The following is a 22584-nucleotide window of genomic DNA, read 5'->3' on the forward strand; positions in this document are numbered from 1 at the left end:
ATCTCCCGAAAATGCGTCGGAGTGCTCGTCCTTGCTTGATCACGATATCGTGGGCCGCTCAACAGCGTTCAGATCTGACATAGGCCTTGTCTGTGGGACATAGTTGCATTTAATAAGATAACGGGATGGACACTTAGGGTCGTAACGTCATCTGGATGGCATCCAGATTTGACGGCGGGACGCGTCCTGTACCCCAGGCCCAGTTTGATTCGGGTCACAAGTAACGTGATGTACCGTCCTGCCACGGCGCACCAAACCCAGTGGTTCCGAGACCACACAACAATCACTAATTGTGTTCGTGCGGCCTGCAAACCCTCTTCAACGGCTCAACTAGGCTGATTGCACACACTGCGACCAGTCACTGATTGCGACAGCATGTATTATGTTTCTGAAGGTATAGCTTTATTCAGGCAGCGCAATATGACAGTGTGTGCTCACACAAAGTCAGGTCCTCACAGCATACAGAAAATTTTGTTTTACCACATCATTTTTCTACAAATCATTACTCTACTATACACAAACAATCAACTCAGCCGCCTGCACTTTGTGAAGTATACGACACTAGGACTATCGCAGGTGTTCCTCTGGTGCCCACCAACGCCACAACTGGTGCACAACAATTGTTTCCTCGACTTCTTTGGAATATCCCTCCTGTCAAGGCAGGTCGTGCTCTCGTGCCCTGGCTGCCTCAGATTGAGCAGAACCTGGTGTGCTTGCTCGTTCCTCGCCAATCCTTTTGATTTTCTTCTTCCATGTTTTGAATGACCTCTCATCACATGGAGGCTTATCACACCCGGCCTGAAAAATGAGCGATGCCGGTGCCCTTGGCATCACGCCCTCCGCGCCCCCCCCCCCCCCCCCCCCCCCAATGCCACCAAGAACTACTTTAGCAGCCCCTTCCAGAGCTGCCAAGCAGGTCCTCCAGGCCCAAGCCGCCCCTTGTAGCAGCCAGCGATGAAGAGTCTACATCCCCATTTTAATATTTCCAGGCCTTCTCATCATGGTTTTCACTTTCAGTGAGATTTCATTGAAATTCACTGGATTTCATTAATTTCAGTGGACACTGAAATATTATGTTTCGGTCAAAATATTTCAGCAAATTCAGTAGTACACAGGAAATCAAATATTTTTCAAAATATTTTTTGAAAATTTCAAATATTTAATTAAATTCAAATGAATATTTCGGCCTTTTGGCTGAAATGCAAACTGAAATAACTGAATTTCAGTGATTTCAGTTGGGGCTGAAATTTTGTTGAAACTGAAATTGAAAACCATGCTTCTCATACGCAGGGGTTTGCATCTCCTAGCCGAACAAGCTCTAGTGCATGCTTGTACAGGTTGTGCATGTAAGTGATTGACCGAGACGAAATCCTTCATTCTTCATAGTTTTTGCTTGCGACCCCGTCATGAAGTAGCTTCATGTACTGATGGACAACCGATAGACTGCGCAGCTCAGCAAAACCCTCCATTGTCTTCCCCATATCATCATCTGCATTGTAAGACTAATCTTCCCACACAGCCCCCTTCATCATCATCTGCACCCTGAAATATGTACCAGCTGTTGTCGTTTGTTCGCAGCAGCCGAATCTTCTTTCATTTCCCCTACATTAGTCATAAGGAACAACTATTGACAGTTAGGAAACACATGCTACTGCATCCGGTTCACAAAATATTTTTTGCGATAATCTGCTATTTCTGTACCAGATACCAAATTCAATTTCCCACAAGTACAGAGGTTGTACAAATCATATGCCTCACCTGAAGAGTCGAATGAAGCACCAACTTCAGGAACATGGCTCTCTTTTGCTCCATGAACCCTCTGAAGTCTGAAAGTCTTCTCCAACAAGCATACCCTCCCCACGCACGGCGGCTGTCAGAGGGTACAACTCTACATTAAAACACCAAATCATCATGTCGTTCTTATGCAAACCCAAGGCAGATCGGCCGACACCCCTACAATACGCAGAAACTATGTATGCATTGCCGTCGGGAAAACTGACCTTGGAGTTCATCCTGGTGCTTCTGGGTCGTCTTTTCCCATCAACTGGCCAGAGTCTTGAACTGACGCGCTGCCGCTGTCCGGCAGCCCATTCATATCTTGGACAGGCGACACCACGGCAGGCCAAAATTCTCAGAAAGAGCTACTCGCCGCCGTCCCCACCCTCCCTCGGACATCCACGGAACTATGGCAGTGCACCCCCGCCCCGTTTCCCGGATTCCCCACTCGCGGACGGCAAAAGGAATCTGTGACGGAAACAGAAATCAGCACCCGATGTAATGACATGCGTGGAGGGCATGGAAAATCAACGAACCAAGATAAAGTGGGCGACTCACCAGTCCACTAGATCTGAAAAGAAGTCGAATCCATTCACCATCCTCAGCGCCGCTTCGATGGCTGATTTCCGCGTCCTCGGAGAAATCTCAACCCGAAGAGAACGTGCGCAGGCTCGTGGCCGACCCCCGAAGACTCTGGAAAGGTCCGATGCAACCCAGTATATTTTTTTTTCCTTTTTTTTTACTCCACGCATATTTCCGTTTGATCCCGTGGCGGCACATGTCCACGCCGATGTCATGTACCAGTGGTACACATCGCCACCGTCAACGACGTCGTTACGACGCCGTCGTTCAATAGCTGGGCCCGCTCGTTTCTTGTATTGGCCCCACGCACACCGACGCCTGGCGCCCGCACCTGGCCGACCTATACCTACATGCCACATAACGTGTGTGGGTATTGAGCGTTCTTATCGATGTGATCTCGATCATCAGCTCGTGCATCATCTTGAGCATCAATAGTAATAAGAGCAGACATGGCCATATCACAAAATGTTTAAGAAGTACCTTGTTTGTGTACCTTATAAATTTCTAAATTATTTAAAAATATTATGGAAAACACATACAGTTTTATGAAGAAAGGAAATGGGAACAAAATTTTAAACTATTCATACATATTTTGTAAAACCGCAAAGATTTTTGGAAATTCCGAACAGTTTTTCAAAACAACGAACTAAGTTTGAAAAGACAAATATTTTCTGACATACGAACAATTTTTCGTAAAATGCAAACATTTTTCAAAATTCCCCATAAACATTTTGAAGTTCTGAACCAATTTTAAAAACATGAACAAACTTAGAAAACAAGAACAATATTTGAAATTACTAAACAGTTTTCGAATTTATGAACAAATTTTCAAACAAGAATATTTTTTTGGAAATTGCTGCACATTTTTTGAATTTGTGATTTTTTGTAAATATGTGAACATTTTCTCAAATGTTAAACGGTTGTTGAAATTTTAAATTTTTTGAAAATTTCGAACTCTTTTTGGAAATAAGAGACCAATTTTTGAATTTCTAAAGTTTTTCAATTTTGAACATTTTTTACATTTATGAACAAAATTTTAAGAATATATATTTGTTTATATTTGGGACAAATTTTGGAAAACACGAACGTTTTTTAATTTCTGAACATCTTTCGAAAAATAAAAAAACGTGAAAAAAATAAAACAAAAAGTAAAAGTGAAAAGAAAAGAAAAGAAAAGAAAAGGAGAACCAGAAAAAAGAAGCAGGAAAAAGAAAAAATGAAAGCAAAAACCGAATGAAACTCGGAATAACCAGAAAAGAAACATCACATGAAAAAACCCGGTCCAGGGAACCGTCTAGAAGGTTCCCAAAACCGTTGACCGCTGTCAAGTTGGAAGGGGGGCCGGCTCATGTCGCGACGCTCGCATGATTGCCCCTGTGCGAACGCCCGACAGTTCGCAGCAGCGAGCGGCGAATAGGGTTTTCCATCTGGCTGGGCTACCTTGGTGGTGGGTTCCCACATAACTGGGCTCGAAGTAGCGACAGCCCAGTCAGCTCCACCGGACTGGATGGACCGCGGGTCCACGACGCGGTAGAATCATTTCGTTCGTTCACTCGGTAACTCGTCGTAACGGACGAACGCCGTGCCGTCGTCCTCTCTCTCCACTTTCACTTCGAGTACACTCCACGCCTTCTCTCTCCGTTCACCCCTCTTTACTCCACCGTCCGTCCCCACCCACGGCGTACGTCGTCGGTCGTCACAGCTCAGCCCACGGTACGACACGAGTTGGTGGTGCATCTCCTCTCCCCTCCCACTCCTTCGCCACCTCGCTCCCACCCACTCCGGCCCACGGCCGCGCACCCCTCCCCCCAGACGCCCCGCCCGCGCCCGCATCCGCCGGCGACGCGGCGCCATGGCCATCCCCGTCGAGGAGGCCATCGCCGCCCTCTCCACCTTCTCCCTCGAGGTAAAACCCCCGTCCAGGTCCGCTCCCCCCCGTCCCCCGTTCCCAGCTGGCGCCCGATCTGCTCCTCGGGCCCGGGTCAGCAGAAGCGCTGCGCGGGGAAATGCGGTGCTCTGTAGGGGCTTTCCGCTTCCGGCGCTGCGAATTTGACGGTGGTATCCTCAGTGCTGGCTGTCCTGCTGCTTCAGTTGGACCCCACTAGAGGAGTGTAGAGGCGTGCTTTGCTGCCACAGCTCAACTGTAGTCGAGTGCTGGTCTGCGGTTAGGTGCCCTTTAATTTTGGCTAGGTTGAGTTTCCTTCCAGTTCTATGTAGTTCAAATGTTGGATGAAGTGACTGCTATTTGAGCTGCTTTACATGTGAGTCAGTTGTCAACTATTGCTCTTATCGAGCTCATTGTCAGCCTAGTTCCCAGGTTAAGGTAATCTAGTGTCAGTTCCATTGTTTTCGTACTTCGCGGGTTTGCAATGGCTTGAATTGTGATATGTAGAAGTTCAGTTTGAATGGTTATATTGGAAGGCTGTTGTGGACTCTGTATAGCCATGTTTGACTTAGGTTAGGCAGTCTGCCAATGTGGCTATTCACTTTACATTGGTAGGAATGTGTTGTTGCAGGGTGCAAACTTCAGATCCTTGTGTAATCAATTATGATCTCTTGTGTAGTAATGTTTACCCTGCTCTGCTTGACCCTGAGTTTCTATTAAATAGTTATGTTTTGAATTTCAGGACGAGCAGCCAGATGTGCAGGGATTAGCCGTGCTCCTGTCAAGTGAAAGATATGCAACTAATAGTCCTATCGGTATGCGAACGTGATAAATGGCTTTCATCTCATTGATGCTTTCAAGTACTTTGTTATGCACGACTGTGGTGCTGATGCCACTCACAGCCACATCCACAAGACATGAATCTACCCATCCCGTTGCATGCCTTGTGATTAATTTTTCATGTTTTCCTGCTCTCAAAGAATCGTTGAACTATCCAACAAAAAATTCCAGTATTTCAATTAATGTTAAATTGAGTATTGTAATAGAAAACTGCATGTTTATGTTCAGAGTACAGTGATGTTGCTGCTTATCGTCTATCATTAGGGGAAGATACAAAAGCAATCAACCAGCTGGTATGTAACTGCTAGTTTCTTTGCTGTTGCATTGTGCATGATCTTCTCTTCCTGATCAATATATATTTGTTCCCTTTTGGTTGCCAATATTTTTTCTTCAAGTGACGTCCCTGCGAATAACTAATAACTATGCCATCTTTTGATCCATAACTATTTAGTTCCATTTATTGGGGGAAATTCTTGTATTTAGGTGAGGTGCATCTGAATAACTGATATATGTACCGCTACTGGTCTATATGAAGTATAAACTGTTAACTTAAGAAGCAATCTCATTCATTTAATTCTATACTCTTGCTGCCTAGCCAAAACATCCCCTCTTTACATGGACGTGCACCCAAACATGTGCATAAATACTATTTTTTCATGGCACCATAATCATACTTGATTCATCATAGGTATATACTATCTACCTTTGTCTCATCATGACTACTGTCAACTTTCCATTTACCTGCTATTTTCTCACCACTATACTGATCAACAGTATATCACCACAAGTCCTCAATCACTATCTTCTCTATTACCACTATTATGAACAATAACTGCACTTTCTTTTGTTCCTAATAATAACTGCACTTTCTCAGCTCTGTACTTAGTCCTAGCAACCGTTGTAGTAATGGTTTAGCAGAATGTACCCTTAATGTAATATAAATCATGAGAAAAAAAACTTGTAGTTTCAAGGAGCAAAATGGATCTGGAAAGGATTGCATATTTTGGTATTATTGTAGCTCAGTTTATTTTAATCCCATTTCCCCTCTTTTGTTCCTTCTCCTATCTATCTTCTTATTGTAAATACGTTTCTTCATGTTGCCTTAACTGGAAAATGCTTACTTACTTTCTCTCTTTCACTGTCTTGTGGATGAACATGAACTGCAGAATACTCTGATTCAAGAGGGAAAGGAAATGGCTTCTTTGCTGTACACATACCGCAGCTGTGTTAAGGCGCTACCTCAGGTTAACTTCTCCTTACTCTGTCCATCCATTTATTTCCATCTAAAAAATATTGCTGTCTCAAAAGAAGTTTTGCATTATTCTTTTCTCTTCCAATTCCACAACATATGAATATTAAAATCACTGGTAATTCTACAATGTTATTGACAACGTATATAACTAATGTTTCTTCTTTGAATCACTGATAGTTCTGTCATTAATTTGTAAATTTAATCTGCTAGCACATAGTTACTCCCTTTTTTCCACTTTCCATGATGGGCAATCAAGATATGTGCAAACTTCTGTTAGTTATTATGTTGATTGAACTGCATCCTCACTGCACTTGGCTCTGATTTGAGCTGATTAGTTTTCTGAAGTTTCATCTTGTGGATTCTGAAGCCAAATATCTACCACTGAGCTAATAGCCTTCCGCGCGGGCCTCCCTTTGGCCTCCCAAAGGGAGGCTGCTACGCCAAAATATTGATTCTTTCCCAATAAATGAAGACTTTTTTTTCCCTGTAAATACTGCACATTTGGTTCCATCCATAAATCGACTCTCCCTCCTACGCTCTGAGTTCCAGTATCGATAAATATATCATAGGCACGGACACTTCCTTCAAGAAAGCTGTACTCTCATCAGCTTTCAAGTAGATAAAGAAGTTAAGGCTAGTGACATCAGCTATCGACTATTGGTCTTTGGGAAAGCTTCTCTTCAATATGTTTTGTCCTTTCTCACTTTTTGATTAGCTTATCTGTTACTTGTGCATTGAGTCTTTTCTCTAATGTTGATATAAGATGGTTTATAGAGCATAGTTCTCTTAGTGCTGTATACATTCTTCACCATGAAGCACATAATTCTCTACTGTAGTCTTGACTGGGTATCATGGACTGTTGAACACTGAATGCAGCTGCCAGATTCAATGAAGCATAGCCAGGCAGATTTGTACCTAGAAACATATCAAGTTCTTGACTTGGAAATGAGTCGTTTACGTGAAATTCAGAGGTGGCAAGCATCTGCTGCTTCAAAGGTAGGACCCCCATTGTGTCTAGTAATTTAGTTCCTTCGTCATACTTGTCTCTTATAGAATACCTGCTTCCATATGGCACTGATGGCTACTTTTTCACCAAAGATTCTTACATGGTATTGTTAATGCAAAATTGAGTAAAACCTGTCCGACAACCCCTGAAACTTTCTTGAAATTGAAGTACATATGATGTTTTACATTAGGACATGTGTCCTGTCATCTTTAGCTACCAACCAACTAGGGTTTGGACCTGTGTGATCGTCGCCATTTTTCTTGTCGTACCGTAGTAATGTTTAGCATTTGCCAGCAGTGCAAGACCTTCAGAAATATTTCAGCATCATTGCAGATTTTAACAGCATTTTGTTATCTCGTGCAGCTGGCAGCTGATATGCAGAGGTTTTCTAGGCCCGAGAGACTGGTCAATGGACCCACAGTCACTCATTTTTGGTTTGTTCTTTTGCCCTGGTGTCTGTTCTTAAGCTTTCTTTCCACTTAGAGAAATAATATGATGTCTATGATTACAATTTCACAAATTAAAATATCAACTGGACTTTTGTTTACTACTTGAAATAGTAAATCTAGCTGGTTCTAATTGCCAGCACGAAACAATACATCTAAACGAGAAGAAAAGCATTCACTTATAGGTTAGCAGACATGGACATAGATATTTCAATGCTACAACTGTGCTGCTATAAATGGGATCTATTTCGTCATTCTGGTAACAGAAGAATCGGTGTATGTTTTGACTTCTGATTAATTCCTCAGCCTGTAGAGGGGAAATAGAGCTTCCAAGCTTAACCTAATTTTGTTAATCTATTTCTTAAAGTAGCATTGTTAAGTCCATGTTTTTTCCATTGAGGATCTGGTTTATGGTTTTATTTTGATTTTAATGCAGGTCTATGCTGAAATTGCTTGATGTCCTACTACAGCTCGATCATCTTAAGAATGCAAAAGCAAGTATACCTAATGATTTTTCATGGTACAAGAGGTATATGGTCATGCTTTGACTTTTAATTCCCAGACCACGTACCACAAAATGAAGTGAGTTGATGAAGTAAAATTGGTTGATGCCAATTGATTTTCTCACTATTCAACAGCTGTGAACAAAACTCTCATTTTGGTAGGGACATATGCACATAGGGTAACTAGCAGCAATGAATTATGGATAGCTGTAGTCCACATTCACCTTCAGTTAGTTATTCGATACATGCTTCCAATAAGTAATTACATGCTAACTTTTCCGTGTTTTGCATGTATGCTTTAAGGAAGGTATGTATTCGCTAGTTTAGAGATCAAATACTCATTCGATTCTAAGGGAGTTCTACTAACCTACTGAAGAATAGTGAGCAAATTGCACGAATGGTTGGGACTGCTTGCTTTGAGTGGCGAGTGTAACTGAGTAACTCTTGCAACTTCCAACAGGCTGCAGTTACTGTTCCCATATATATATTAGCATATCACGAATTTATGATTCTACTCTCAACATAGTTTGGTGCATGCTGTAGTTGCTGATTAAAAAGAAACCATTTATTAGTATCTGCATTAGTTACTTAGGATCAGCCTACCATGGCCAATTTACTATTTAAAGATTAAACTACTTTGCTACCTACCTATAAGAGCATAAACACGTATCAATATTTGCAGAAATTGAATGTTTTATCGGAAATGTTTTTTTGCTATGATTTATGACTTTGAAGGTGCATCCATGTTAGGCTTGGTCCACATACATGCTCTGACAATTTAAATTTATTAGTCCTTACACTTTAATGCAGAACATTTACTCAAGTAAGCACCCAGTGGCAGGACACCGACACTATGAGAGAAGAGCTGGACGATCTTCAGGTTGCTGATTTGTCATATCATTGAAAATCTAAGTCACCATGATCATGGTTATTTCTGCATAATATTATAACATTTTTTTGAGAATGGACACTCTTCCACTTTTCGTTAAAGGAATGGACTCTGAGGCCAATACCTCCCATTGAGTTGTTTGACATAATATCTATAATGGTAACCATGCATTTAATTTGATTTTTGCTAGCAGATTTTTCTGAGCACCAGATGGGCCATCTTGTTAAATTTGCATGCTGAGATGTTTCGGACAAATACGTATCCTACTATCCTGCTTTCTTTCTTAGACATACATATGTATGCTCAGCAGTAGGAAAATAATGCACGTTCAAAATATATATTATCTTTGATACATCTACTAGATCACCACAAGAATTTCGCTGCCCATAGTACAAAGATTTTTGAGCCATAGGAAAAAGTAAGTCTGCCCATTCAAAAAATCTATGGAATCTGACTGAGGGAAGATATGACACCTTTGTTAGAGGATTGTAGGGACACAGTTCTGCATTTGACGTCGTTGTTTATAAATCATGTACTTGAACAATTTTCTGTTGCTGTCCGTCACTTTTGAACAGTTGCAGTAAACTGTTGATTGTCATGTACAATTTTAGATGGCTTCTAAATCTGCTTATTATTATGTACCTACTACAAATACTGTTCTTGCAAGTTGCTTTTATCTTCTTTGTCCATGACAGTTACGATTCCCTTGACTCAAAGAATAGTGTTGAGGACATTCTACAGGTCCTTATAGTATTCTGTGTAGAGTCATTGGAATTAGACTTTGCTCTTCTTTTCCCTGAGCGTCACACCCTACTTCGTGTTCTCCCAGTTTTGGTTGTTCTAGCAACCTCATCGGAGAAAGAGAGCGAGTCACTCTATAAGAGAGTCAAGATAAACCGTCTTCTCAATATTTTTAAGGTATGATTATCATCTTTTAGTTAACCCTTTTTTTTGAAAAAGTTTAATTTATCTATCCGCGCTATTCAGTTTATATTTACCATTTATTTACTATTGTTCGTATCTATTTTGCAGAATGATCCAGTTATTCCAGCATTTCCAGATCTGCATTTATCCCCAGCTGCAATGTTGAAGGAATTGTCATCATATTTTCAAAATTTCTCCAGTCAAATTCGTCTTCTCACTCTTCCAGCTCCCCATGAAATTCCTCCTCGCGAGCTACAGGAATATCCTTTCTGCAAAGTCTTCTAATCATGTTTTTGTTGACGGGGCAGGTGGAGGATTCAACAAATGTTGGCTACTACCCAAACAGATGTGACTATTGTCTAAGCAAATCAATATTCCACTTAAAGAATGATATCAAATCAAACTGTTTTTTTTTTTGGGGATGATAAACATCATGAATTAATGAGCTATATAAAATGGTTAAAAATTGAGCTCTATATATTTACATATGGCAAGTAGTATTGTGCTTTAAATTCCTGAACTGAACCACTTATCAGAGGCATTACCTGATTCTGAACCACATGGGAACTATAAGAGCTGAGCATGATGACTTCTCTATACGTTTCGCCTCTGCAATGAACCAGGTGATGTTATTATCATTTTGAGTTACCAGCAAGGTATATATTCCAGTACGGAAATGATACCTCATGAATTGTCACTACCTGTGCACCACCGCCCTTGATGAAAATAGTAATCATTGCCACAAACATTGTCTCAAATCGTTTCTGCTAATTCTACTCATTGAGCTTAAATTGATGCAGCACATGTGTTTATTTCTGGAGATTTAAATTAGCATTTTTTTTGGAAAAGTGATTTAATTTCTCTCAGCTAATGAAGCATATTTTAATTTGGTGGGCTGTGAGCTGCATTGATATTGACCTGTACTGTACTTTCAGATGATAACATTGAAGTCATCAGATGGTGCAGATAATGACTGGTCTAGAGATATTAAGGGGAACATGTATGATACTGTTGTGGAAGGCTTTCAGCTTCTTAGTCGATGGACTGGCAGGATCTGGGAACAGTGTGCTTGGAAATTTTCACGCCCTTGCAAAGAGCCACCCATGTCAGATTCTCATCAAGACTCAGCGACATTTTTTGACTACGAAAAGGTCTACCTTTTAGCTTCGCAAGAAGTATTTGTAGCATCCATTTTCTTCTTGTTTGTGTATGCAATATACAACACTCCATTGCATTATTATCATTTAATTGAGGGGCATGGAAGTGGCCATGTTGGAAAAAGTTGACTCACCTTGTGAATGATGTACTTGACTGAGTGCTGTTCTATCTTGTGTATCCACTTTGTCCAGCTCTTTTAACATCCTGAATGCATTTCAAACAGAACATCCTAAATGTCTTCAGTGCTTAATTTCATTTAACTGGGCTTAGTAATTTGAAGATGCATGTTCTAGTGCAGACAACAGTTTTCATCTATTCACCGCTTTCATCCTGTAAATGCTGACAAAATTGGTCATGATGCAGCTATGTGCATGAGCCCCTAGCCCTGAACCCTTGACTTGCCTGTGCATTTTAATTGAGCTTGAGACATGTGGGCCTGCAAATGTTTCCTCTCCCACTTTGTCATTCTGAAACTAACTGATTAAGTGTTTCTGAGCATGTGCTACGTTCTGTCTTCTCAGCCTTAGGGTGGCTATTAACTGTTGTGGTCTCTCTCAAACAGATAATATTAGCGGGAATCTTTTGCTATCCGTGTTTGTAAACTGATCTCTGTATTTCATAAGCCGTAAGACTGATTTGAATTTTTTCGTGTTCATGACTTAAATTTAGTGACTATTTTGCAACTTGCATGCAGGTAGTACGCTGGAACTATACTGCAGAAGAAAGAAGGGCCCTGCTTGAATTAATCGGTTACATAAAGAGTATTGGATTGATGATGCAACATTGTGACACCTTGGTGTCTGAAGCTTTGTGGGAAACAATACATATGGAGGTCCAGGATTTTGTACAGGATAAACTAGATACAATGCTTCGTACAACATTTCGGAAGAAGAAGGACCTTTCTCGGTAATTTGTTCTGCCTCAGCCATCCTTTTATTTACTTTATATTGAGATTTACCCTCCATAGCTCCAATAGTATCTTATGGGTTGGCGTATCGCCCGCTATGTCGCTGGCAACACATAGTAATTTATTCAGTTTGAGATTGACACATTTTCTCAATGTGATGTTGTCTTTGTCATCTATGTTTATTTTTGTGAAATCATTCTTTCTGAAACGTGACAATACATTAAGGGGAACTTTATAATGTTTTGTTTATTTTTCTTTGCTATTCTTTCAGGATTCTCTCTGATATGCGAACCCTCTCCGCAGATTGGATGGCCAACACAAGCAAGGCAGATCCAGAGCAGCATTTGCTACACCAAGAAACTGAGGAAATGAGGCAAAGCACATTTTATCCGAGACCAGTTGCACCAACAGCTGCACAGGTTTTACAAGCGTTTTAAATGTAAAAAGCAATTATTTGTTAATTGTATGTGCTGCTTAGCCCCTGCACAACCTTCGTTTACAGTAATAAAGGCTAAATGGTTTAAATTCTCATTCAACAGGCTAACGACCTAGCACTTAAGCTGCATTATCATATATAGCAGCGTATTTTGAGCATCTACCATATCTGAAACAGTTTAAGGACATGACTAAATACAGCCTATTCAATGTTCTGTGGTTTCTAACATGTGACTCCAGCAGCTCAAATTCAAACAATCCCAGATTTGAAGTTTGTAATTATAGGTGGCTAGGTGGTATTGATTTTATTGAACAACATTATTCTACTCATTTTCATTAGTATAAAATGGCGAAACTATTGAAGGCTATAATTGTTAAGCTTCATGCACTAGCCAGCACAACCAAAAGCCCGAACTGCTGGAAATGGCTAGGCAATCCACATATACACTTCAACACCCCCTCTCACATGTGACGCGGGAAGTCAACACGCGAATAGACTCAGAGGTATGGCTCAAGAGGCCTATACGTGGACACAGAAGGGGCCAGCTGCAATTTTTGGATAAATTGCAAAGGTCAGGACTTGAACTCAAGACCTTAGGCTCTGATACCATGTTAAGCTTCATGCACTAGCCAACGCAACCAGAAGTCCGAACTGACGGAAATGGCTAGGCAATCCACATATACACTTCAACAATAATAATGTAATAACACCAAATCTACTGACTGAGTCACCGGGGTGCTGTTTTTTCTAACCAGTTCAATGGAACTTCGAGTATTCTGGTTACACATGCTAGTTTTTTTTCTGCTATTGCAGCATACTGTTCTCATAAGGAGGTAAAGGGCCAGAATCATAGTTGAAATGTATGTTCATGTATCACTTATCATCACCTCACAAATCTCAAATCATTTCTAGGCAACATGTGGAGTTAGCAAGCACTGTTCTAATGGTTCTTGTGAATATCTAAAGCTGATAGAGGATTGCATATTTAGGGGGTGTTTGGTTCAGGGACTTTTTAGTCCCAGGGACTAGAAAAAGTCCCCAGGAACCAAACGGGAGGGACTTTTTCTACAGGGACTAGAAAAAGACTCTACTGGAGAGTCTTTTTTGATTAGTCCCTGAGACTAGAAAAAGTCCTAGGACTTCTGAACCAAACACCCCCTTAATTTAAGAGCTTCTTTAGAACATCTAGAGTTGACTGAGTCTTTTTGAAAGATGATTTTTATTTTGTAAAGCTCTCTTCACTTCACTGTAAAACTATGCATATTTGATTTTGCACTAACACAAAAGTTATATATAAATGGTTGGTTCTGTACATTTTTATACTTCTGTTTCTGATGATTCTGATGTGCAATTTCCAAGTACATGGAATGGGAATTGATTAGAACCCCATTAAAACAAATATAAAATGTTATATGTAGGCCTTTAATTTTCTATTTTACATCTTGCTGTAAATCGTATTTTTATTATGTTTTCTAGTTAAGAATATTTTGTTAACTCTGGCATTTGATTTCTAACTTCTACTTCTGCTATCAAACTTTATACAGATTCATTGTTTGCAATTTCTCATCTGTGAGCTTGTATCTGGTGGTAATCTGAGAAAACCTGGAGGGCTATTTGGGAATAGTAGCTCCGGAATACCTGTGGAAGATCTTAAACAGCTAGAGACGTTTTTCTACAAGCTTAGTTTTTTCTTGCATATTTTGGACTTTACAGGTACCTCTGCAGTCTCAAAATAAGGAATAACAAATTAACAATTCTCATATGCATGCAGTTGCTGCTGTATGTGCATTTCTTCGCTCAATACCTAATATATTTTTAATCATTTATGTTGTACTCATGAGGAAATGCATTCATTTTATTCTAATTCGTTCTATTATTAAAGAGTACCAATCTTAATTTGGATAGTTTATATTTAGTGCTTTGAACTTTATTTTCCTTTGGATGATGTAATTAACCGTCAACTTTTGTGGACACATGCAGCAACAATTGGTACACTAACTGATCTTGGGTTTCTTTGGTTCCGAGAGTTCTACCTGGAATCTTCCCGTGTTATCCAGGTGCAGCATTTCACATTTCTTTGTGAAGTATAACGAAATTCAAGATGATACCAACTATTAATGAGAATTTAGATATAGCTTTGAAGTATCCTGGTGTTAGGATTGCCACATCAAATCTCTTTAAGTGGCAAGTTTATCATTCCTTTTTGTTTCTTTTTTATTGTTTACACCCAAATTAGTTCTGCAAGTTATGTTTGCTTCACGACCAGAATTCTAATTTAATTTGGACATATGTAACTTGTAGAAGCATGGTGAATACTCAACATATGCAAAGAGTCGAGGACACTTAATGTAGGATATCGTATGATATGTTTGTAACTATGTTATTTGAGATCACACATATAAGATTCATTACAAAGGAGGTAGCAATGCATTGATCTTTGTTCATAAATTCTTCTCCCTCCGTTCCATAATTTTTGTCATGGTTTTAGTTCAAATTGAACTAAAACGACGACAAGAATTATGGAACGGAGGGAGTACAAATTACAGGATTGAAGATGGTAGCGTAGCACTTCCTATAGAGTTTTAGGGGTGGGTGGGGGGGGGGGGGCTGGTTGGTTAGGCTTAACTTTGGCTTATAAACTAAAAGAGCACCTATTTATGTGCTTTTGTCTTTGTCTTTTGGCTCTTGACTGTGGTGTGTTTTCCGTGTTCTACTTTGCCTTCTGAGGATAATACTATCCTGTCTGTCGGGAAATACTACGAAAATGTTTCGGTCCATATTGACTCTAGATACTAAATCATGTTTAACTAGTTGTTGCAGCTAGCCGAGTTGCCACTCCACATTTTTATTTATACAGCTTATGGTCATGCACTGTTTATACTAACTTCAGTCTTGATGACAGTTTCCAATCGAATGTTCCCTCCCCTGGATGCTGGTGGATCATGTCATTGAATCTCAAGATGCTGGCCTTCTTGAAAGCATTTTGATACCACTTGACCTCTACAATGACTCTGCTCAACATGCACTAACTTATCTCAAACAGAGATTTCTCTATGACGAAATTGAAGCTGAGGTAGCCAGTTACAGTTATGACATTAGCCCTTCTTTAGTTTGCGTTGCTATGCTGAGCGTTAGTTGTTTTTCATCTCTTGACTGAATATCAGCATCTTTAACTCCTGTCATTGCATTCATGCTTTTTCATGGAGGGTAGAGGAGCTGAAGAATCTGTGCTGTTTTACCCCTTTGTTTAATAACCATTTGAAGACGGTTTCAAAATTTTGCTATCGCATCTTGTCCCTTCTCATTGCTCTCTTCCTTCCCTTCTCACAACATCGATCTATAGAAATGTCTACTAAGGCAAACTCATGATTTTTATATGGTGTTGTTATCTATACTGGATGACGTGCTAATATTTTATATGGTGTTATGAACATGTCTGCTTATATTGCCAGTCATTTGAGATATTTTCATTTACCACAAGGATTTCTTGTCTTTTACCAGTCTATTCACAAGTATACTGTCGTTCTTACAAAGTTTGTGGAATGAGCTAAATTGGTTATATTTTGTTCTCGTTATCACTTGCTGGAGGGCAGGCCTGGCGCAGTGGTGAAGTCCTCCCCACTTGTGCCAAGAGGTCCTGGGTTCGAACCAGCCTCTCTGCATTGCACTTTGCAGGGGTAAGACTAGGTTCCTATAATCCCTCCCCAGACCCCACCTTGTGTGGGAGCTTCTATGCACTGGGTCTGTCCTTTTTATCACTTGCTGGTGTAACTATCCGGACAGACATTGTGTAATTATGTCATGTCCATTCCTCAGAAACAATTGTAGTGTTTCTACTGCATTTTAATTTTCAGTAATTTTACTGCGAAAATACCAAAGGTGAACATGGTTCCACGCACACGCATGTGAATAGTAACATTGAAAAAAGTAGGAAAAATAAAAAAAATCTGAAAATTTGAGGTATCAAACTTGGTCAGCTGGTCTACTCACACGTGAATTTTCGTGAAGAAATGACACACATGGTATTCTCAGCGAAGAAAACGAAATCGGATCTTACTATTACTTCAAACAGCAATATTTTTGTAGCATTGATTTTGACTTTTTTGCCTAGAATACCACGGATGCCATTTCTTCGCGAAAATTCATGTGTGAGTAGGCCAGTCGTTTGATACGCTAAAATTTCAAAATTTTCAATTTCTTCTAGTATTTTTTTCCGATTTTACTGTAAACAACGGGTGCACGTGGAACCATGTGTTCCAAAAAGCCCTGTCCATTACTGCTTCAAATTATAAACTGCATGCATGAGTGTATGTTCACCATTGGTGTAATATCAGAGCCCATTTCGGTTCATCTTCGAGCTGCTTGCTTAGTTATGAACTTTGGGAAATTGACATGTTTAGGCAAAAGGTTGTTGCTATGGGCTGGAAGTTCCTGAAACAATATAATTAATCTTCCTGTTCTGCATTTGTAAAGCAGCTGCTTGCTTAGTTATGAACTTTGGGAAATTGACATGTTTAGGTAAAATGTTGTTGCTATGGGCTGGAAGTTCCTGAAACATTATAATTAATCTTCCTGTTTTGCATTTGTAAAGCATCTTACTGGTGTTTCTTTTGCACTGATTTGCAGGTCGATCTTTCCTTTGATCTTCTGGTTCAGAAGCTTAATGAGGTCATCTTTACATATTATAAGAGTTGTGCAGCAAGGTATTAACCTTCTCTTTTCAGTTTTACCTGTGCATTGATTTACCTGGAATGCTTTTTTTGTCTGCTGATCCATCTCCCTCATATGCAGTACTCTTCTTGATAGTTCATTTACCTATGCATGTGATGATGGTGACAAGTACTTTGTAAAACCCTTGAGATTTGATGCAATTTTCAAGCTTAGAAGAGTCATGGTAAGGGTTGATTTGATATGGTTTATGTTGAGGCTTTTCGGTATCTGTTGATCAATAGAAACTGTTCATGTAATCATTAGCATTTATGAACCACATACCTTTTTTTCTGTCTTCTAAATGTTGGATCCTTGATTTCTAGTCAGTTAATTAGAACAGTTTTTAATACTAACAAACTGTGTAGAAATATACTTTTCTACATTTTGAGAGCCACATCAATATCTCCCTGTTTCCAAATTTGTGTTTTACACTGGTAGTATACACCCATGAGAGAAACTGCACATACGTGGTTCTCTCATGGGTGTATACTACCAGTGTAAAACACAAATCTTTCTTTCCGTGTTCCAGTGTTGCTGAAACAGTTCATTTCACGTCTCAGATCTTAGGGAGGACAATTGACTTAAGAAGTCTAATTACTCAGAGAATGAACAAACTGTTCCGAGAAAATATCGATTTCCTACTGGAGCGCTTCGAATATGGAGATCTATGCGGTGTTGTAGTAAGATTCTTTTATCTTTATGTTCAGACAATCTCTCATGTGTTCAATTATATTTCCTTAAGCAATTTACATGTTTATTCTGGCCAATCACCGTTTGGAACTTTGCCTCGTTTGTCTTCTCAAATTAGGAACTACAACAACTATTGGATATTTTGGAGCTTACACATCAGTCAATATCAAGATTTCTTGAACTGGATTCTTACTCTCTTATGATTAGTGAAATGCAAGAGAACCTTTCACTGGTTTCTTATTCAAGTCGCATCTCTTCTCAGGTTTGGGCGTGTACTTCCATGCTTATTTTGATGTGTATTATGACTTAGTAATGAGATTGAATTTCAATATGCCTGGTAGTCATGACCTGCATTTCTTTTTCTTGTATTTGTTCTTTCTCTGGTTGGAGAATTCACTAGTTGCTGTTGTGTAATTCTTCGTCTGTGCAACTAGTGAACAATGTATTATTGGTGGCAGTTGCACATGAAAGACAAAACCTTTATGTTTTTGCTGGGAAGTCACAGTATCAGTAGTGATGCTACAATATGATATATTGATATGCATCTCTATGTCTATTCCTGCAAAAAACAGCTTGTTCATTTATCCAGTTAAAGTTTTATCTAAATTTGACAAATTTTCTGATCGACCAGATATGGAATGAGATGCAAACAGATTTCTTGCCCAATTTCATCCTGTGTAATACTACACAACGGTTTGTGAGATCATTAAAAGGAGCTCATCACTCTTCTCAGAGATCAGATGCTTCTACTGGGAAACCTTACTTCTACTGTGGATCGCATGTAAGCACCTGCTATGACATCTGCCGCTTGCGATTTTCCAGTACCTGTTACTGAATATGCCACTTGTCATTTCCAGTATTTTTTTACTTATGAATATGCAAGTGCTATAAATAGTTAAATCTTGGAGTTATATAACATGAAGTTCTGATGGAAAAATGATAGTACCATGGACTAATGAGCAACTCTGGAAGTAAGGCAGATTTAAACTAGAGGATACCCCGCGCGTTGCTGATAAAAATTTGGGTTAACATGAGAACAAAAAATTAAAATAAATATGAGTTATTTTATGTTATTATGATGGTTGTAACAATATTTGTTGAACATAAATAGAATAATTGGATGGAAAATATTTTCCCATGCATGGTTAAATGTTGTGGTGGGTCTTTTCCCATGCATGATTGTCCCATTCATGATTTTATGGTGAGGTGGCATACTTGCATGTTGAGATAAATAAGTTAGTGGAGATGACTCTCTTAGATATATAAGATATAGGATTTGGATAGCTGGGATGTTAGTATATATGACATTACAATTTGCAAGGTATTACATCATTGCATCTCATACTTCATGATGTTTTCCTTTTTACTCATTCAAAATGTGTTACCATGTTTACCTCAACATGATATCCACCAGAGACCTTAATCTCTATTGCTGCACTCTCATTGTCTTTGTAGGATTTGACAATGGCATACCAGGGTCTTGCTGGTCTGTACCGTGACTTCTTTGGGATCCCTCACATGTTTGCAGTTGTTAAACTTCTTGGTTCCAGATCATTACCTGGTATTATCCGTGCTTTACTGGATCATATATCAAGTAAGGTGAGTGTATAACTGTTAGCTAACTTTAAGGTAACATGTATAAAAATATGCTTGAGTGCTTGGTTGCATCTCTGATAACTGAAATACTAGGAAGGCAGACCTAGGAGACAACATGAACTTTATTAAGTACTACTATTTTTTTGGACTTGATACTAAGTAACTAATAATTTGCTCTTCCTGTTCAGATAACAGCTATGGTGCCAAAAGTAACAGGATTGCAAGAAGCACTGCCAAAGTCTATTGGACTTCTTTCGTTTGATGGTGGTATAGCAGGTAATATGTTAGCTGGTGGCAATCAGAGTTCCAAATCCCAACAGGAATGGACTCCCATGCTGACTTTCTGCAAATACCTGCGTGAAACATGACATAGTGGGTGCTGCATAGTTACTCAAAGAACCATCCTACGTGTTAGTGCTACTTTTGCGTGATTATCATTTATCACCCCACATTTATGTACAGTTGCCCAATCTGTTCTGCTTGAGCTTATCTTACGAGGGAAACTAAGTTTCTGTAGAAGTTCTATTTTAGATGATGTACTTATCATATCTCCTAAAGAACAGAGGACTACATAAGCGAACATAGGACTACCTAAACAGCATAGTCTTTCATGCTGCTAATTGGTACTCCCTCCGTTCCAAAATAGATGACTCGACTTTGTACTAACTTTAGTACAAAGTTGAGTCATCTATTTTGGAACGGAGGGAGTACATTGTCAGTGTGGTTCTAAAGTGGCAGAACCAAATTCCAACTTATAAGTCCATATTGTTTTCTTTAGCATTGGATGACTCTGGACCACACAAGTTTTGGCAGGCTCCTTAATCATTCAAACTTTTCTTATTCACGAATAGCATGCTGCATGTATTGTAGGCTGCCAGAAGATAATTCATGAAATATTGACATGGGAAGCAAAATCAGATGTGAAAATTGAAGTTCTTCATGACCTTAAGGAAATCGGAAGTGCTTTGTATTGGATGAGCCTTCTGGACATTGTTTTGGTGAGCCTATCTGCCCCTCCTGTTTTATAATGCTGTAAAATATTCCATTTACCTTACTGGTCTATGATTTGTTTCTCCGATAGAGACAAATCGACACTACACAGTTCATGCAATCAGCTCCATGGTTGGGATTGGTACCAGGAAGTGATGGGCAAGTGAAGCATGCCTACTCTGATAATACTCCATTTACCACATTGCTCAGTGCTGCCACCAGTGCAGTTGCATCGAGTCCTGCGTGCGCAAATCCATCTTCATACCTTGTCATGTCAAAGCAGGCTGAAGCTGCCAGTAAGTCCATATTAAATGATGTTTTTTTTTTGCTTGTTATCTTTCAGAAAAAGTCATAAGGTTTGTGGACGCTTACCCTCCAGATTAGGCATCTCAATTTGTAGAGCTGGTGTTTCTTCTAATGAAATCAGTAGTGCTAGTTAGGCCTTCGCTTGGGTGGATTCAGAACAGGTGGTTTCTCACCCAATCCTTTCTGAAAACTAAAATTTGGTAAAGCAAACCACTCCCGTCCCATCCGAATGGAGCCTTAAAGCATGCAAATCTACGTTTTTCTTATCTACTGTTTATACCATGTTATGAGTTTGGATTAAACTTCTCTTTCCAACAGGCCTATTATACAAGTCAAATCTCAACTCAGGGAGCGTGCTTGAGTATGCTCTTGCTTTCACAAGTGCTGCCCTGGATAGACATTACAGCAAATGGAGTGCAACTCCAAAGACAGGTTTCATTGACATAACCACATCGAAGGACTTCTATCGTGTTTTTAGTGGTCTTCAGTACGTAAGTAAACTCTGTTGTGCACATCGTCTACAGCTTTTTAGCTACAACTTCTGAATGTTTATTACGCCTATTTAATAACTGCGTAGATGACAAATCATATCTCTCCATAGCCTCTACCTTATTCTGATTGCTCTTTTTTCTGGCTTTAGTAGTTCTACTTCCTTTGCCATGGCATAAAACTTCAGAGCTATATTGCAGCGTAGTTTTAGTGCCTCATCCTTTTGCAGTGACTGAATAAGTAGGTTTCTCTTCTTATCTTATCCAGAGCTACTTGGAAGATAGCATGACCAATCCTTCAAAGAAACGAGAAATGTTGGGCGACTCTGTAGCATGGGCTGGCTGTACAATCATGTACTTGCTGGGGCAGCAGCTACATTTCGAGCTATTCGATTTCTCCTACCAATTTCTCAACGTGGCAGAAATAGAAACCGCGACAGTTTCACTTTACCAACCTGCGGATAGGAGCAAAAGCCCAAATATCTTCCAGGTGAGACCACTTCCTACTTTCCCAGCCTGAAGTTAAAGACCCTCTCAATATTTTATCTCTCAGTCAGTTTTGGAGATTCACATTGCTTTTGCTTATGGTGTTTGCGAGAAGGGCTACGAGGTGATCCTTGAAGCGATGAGGAAGGCTAGGAGATTGAACAACCACGTGTTCTCCATGTTGAGAGCGCGGTGCCCCCTCGAGGACAAGGTTGCGTGTGCCATCAAGCCGAGTGGGGCGCCCCTTCACCGTATGAAGTTTAGCAACACAGTTTCTGCATTCGAGACATTGCCACAGAGAGCGAACTCGTAGTTACCAGGCGGATGTGTGTGTGTTTTTTCTTTCTTTCTGGTCTTATCTCGTATGTATGTGAGCTCATGTATTTGTGTCGTTATGGACCTAGTGTATATATACTTCTATGTAACTGTAGTCATTAACGCCGAACCCAGACAATTTAGTAAATAGTGTATCTTATGGATCTAGATTGCAATTTGAGCCTAATAATAGCTGTTGATATCCTAATATGTGACGTTCCAAAAGGACGTGCGACCAATATGTTATTACTGCTATATCTGTATAGTACTTTAACCCATAGCCGCAAGCGTATCGAATATCCAATTCTGAGCCCGGGCTCATCTGCACCTGGTCAAAAATCAATTCATATTTTTTTTGAAAAGTTCAAAAAATCCAAATTTTTTATGGAAGGTAGATAA

At 39.7% G+C, this 22584-nt stretch overlaps 1 protein-coding gene and 1 long non-coding RNA gene across 3 annotated transcripts; one reads left to right on the forward strand and one right to left on the reverse strand.

The window, feature by feature from the left end:
- Positions 1 to 1069: 1069 nt before the first annotated feature.
- Positions 1070 to 2706, reverse strand: LOC123089332 (uncharacterized). The gene is made up of 4 exons (XR_006442257.1): positions 2335 to 2706; positions 2001 to 2244; positions 1759 to 1888; positions 1070 to 1602 (listed from the first exon to the last, which is right to left on the reverse strand). It is a non-coding gene; the product is annotated as an uncharacterized lncRNA (long non-coding RNA).
- A 1261-nt stretch (positions 2707 to 3967) lies between these two features.
- Positions 3968 to 22393, forward strand: LOC123093472 (protein PIR). Of its 2 annotated transcripts, XM_044515448.1 has the most exons (30): positions 3968 to 4264; positions 4986 to 5058; positions 5312 to 5376; positions 6250 to 6327; positions 7212 to 7331; positions 7705 to 7775; positions 8224 to 8316; positions 9101 to 9170; positions 9373 to 9437; positions 9902 to 10097; positions 10212 to 10363; positions 10633 to 10726; positions 11039 to 11254; positions 11956 to 12167; positions 12440 to 12587; positions 14149 to 14317; positions 14585 to 14661; positions 15507 to 15677; positions 17231 to 17307; positions 17396 to 17498; positions 17875 to 17994; positions 18123 to 18266; positions 18636 to 18785; positions 19460 to 19603; positions 19789 to 19876; positions 20471 to 20598; positions 20682 to 20886; positions 21215 to 21387; positions 21653 to 21874; positions 21986 to 22393. In XM_044515448.1, exons 1-30 carry the CDS (start codon positions 4211 to 4213, stop codon positions 22181 to 22183), a joined length of 3876 nt encoding a protein of 1291 aa, XP_044371383.1. In that variant the 5' UTR covers positions 3968 to 4210; the 3' UTR covers positions 22184 to 22393. The 2 variants fall into 2 exon arrangements, with proteins under 2 accessions (XP_044371383.1, XP_044371385.1); XM_044515450.1 differs by lacking the exons at positions 3968 to 4264; positions 4986 to 5058; positions 5312 to 5376; positions 9373 to 9437 and having other exon boundaries at positions 6259 to 6327; positions 10009 to 10097.
- The last annotated feature ends 191 nt before the right edge of the window (positions 22394 to 22584 follow it).

This window comes from Triticum aestivum, chromosome 4B (genome assembly GCF_018294505.1).
Source record: "Triticum aestivum cultivar Chinese Spring chromosome 4B, IWGSC CS RefSeq v2.1, whole genome shotgun sequence".
NCBI lineage: Eukaryota > Viridiplantae > Streptophyta > Magnoliopsida > Poales > Poaceae > Triticum > Triticum aestivum.

Excerpts from the sequence above, each read along its gene's own strand:
- LOC123093472 (XM_044515448.1), top strand. The coding sequence starts at position 4,211 with ATGGCCATCCCCGTCGAGGAGGCCATCGCCGCCCTCTCCACCTTCTCC. Across the intron at positions 7,776-8,223 it reads CCCACAGTCACTCATTTTTG|GTCTATGCTGAAATTGCTTG; the intron begins GTTTGTTCTTTT and ends ATTTTAATGCAG. Across the intron at positions 21,388-21,652 it reads TTTTTAGTGGTCTTCAGTAC|AGCTACTTGGAAGATAGCAT; the intron begins GTAAGTAAACTC and ends TATCTTATCCAG.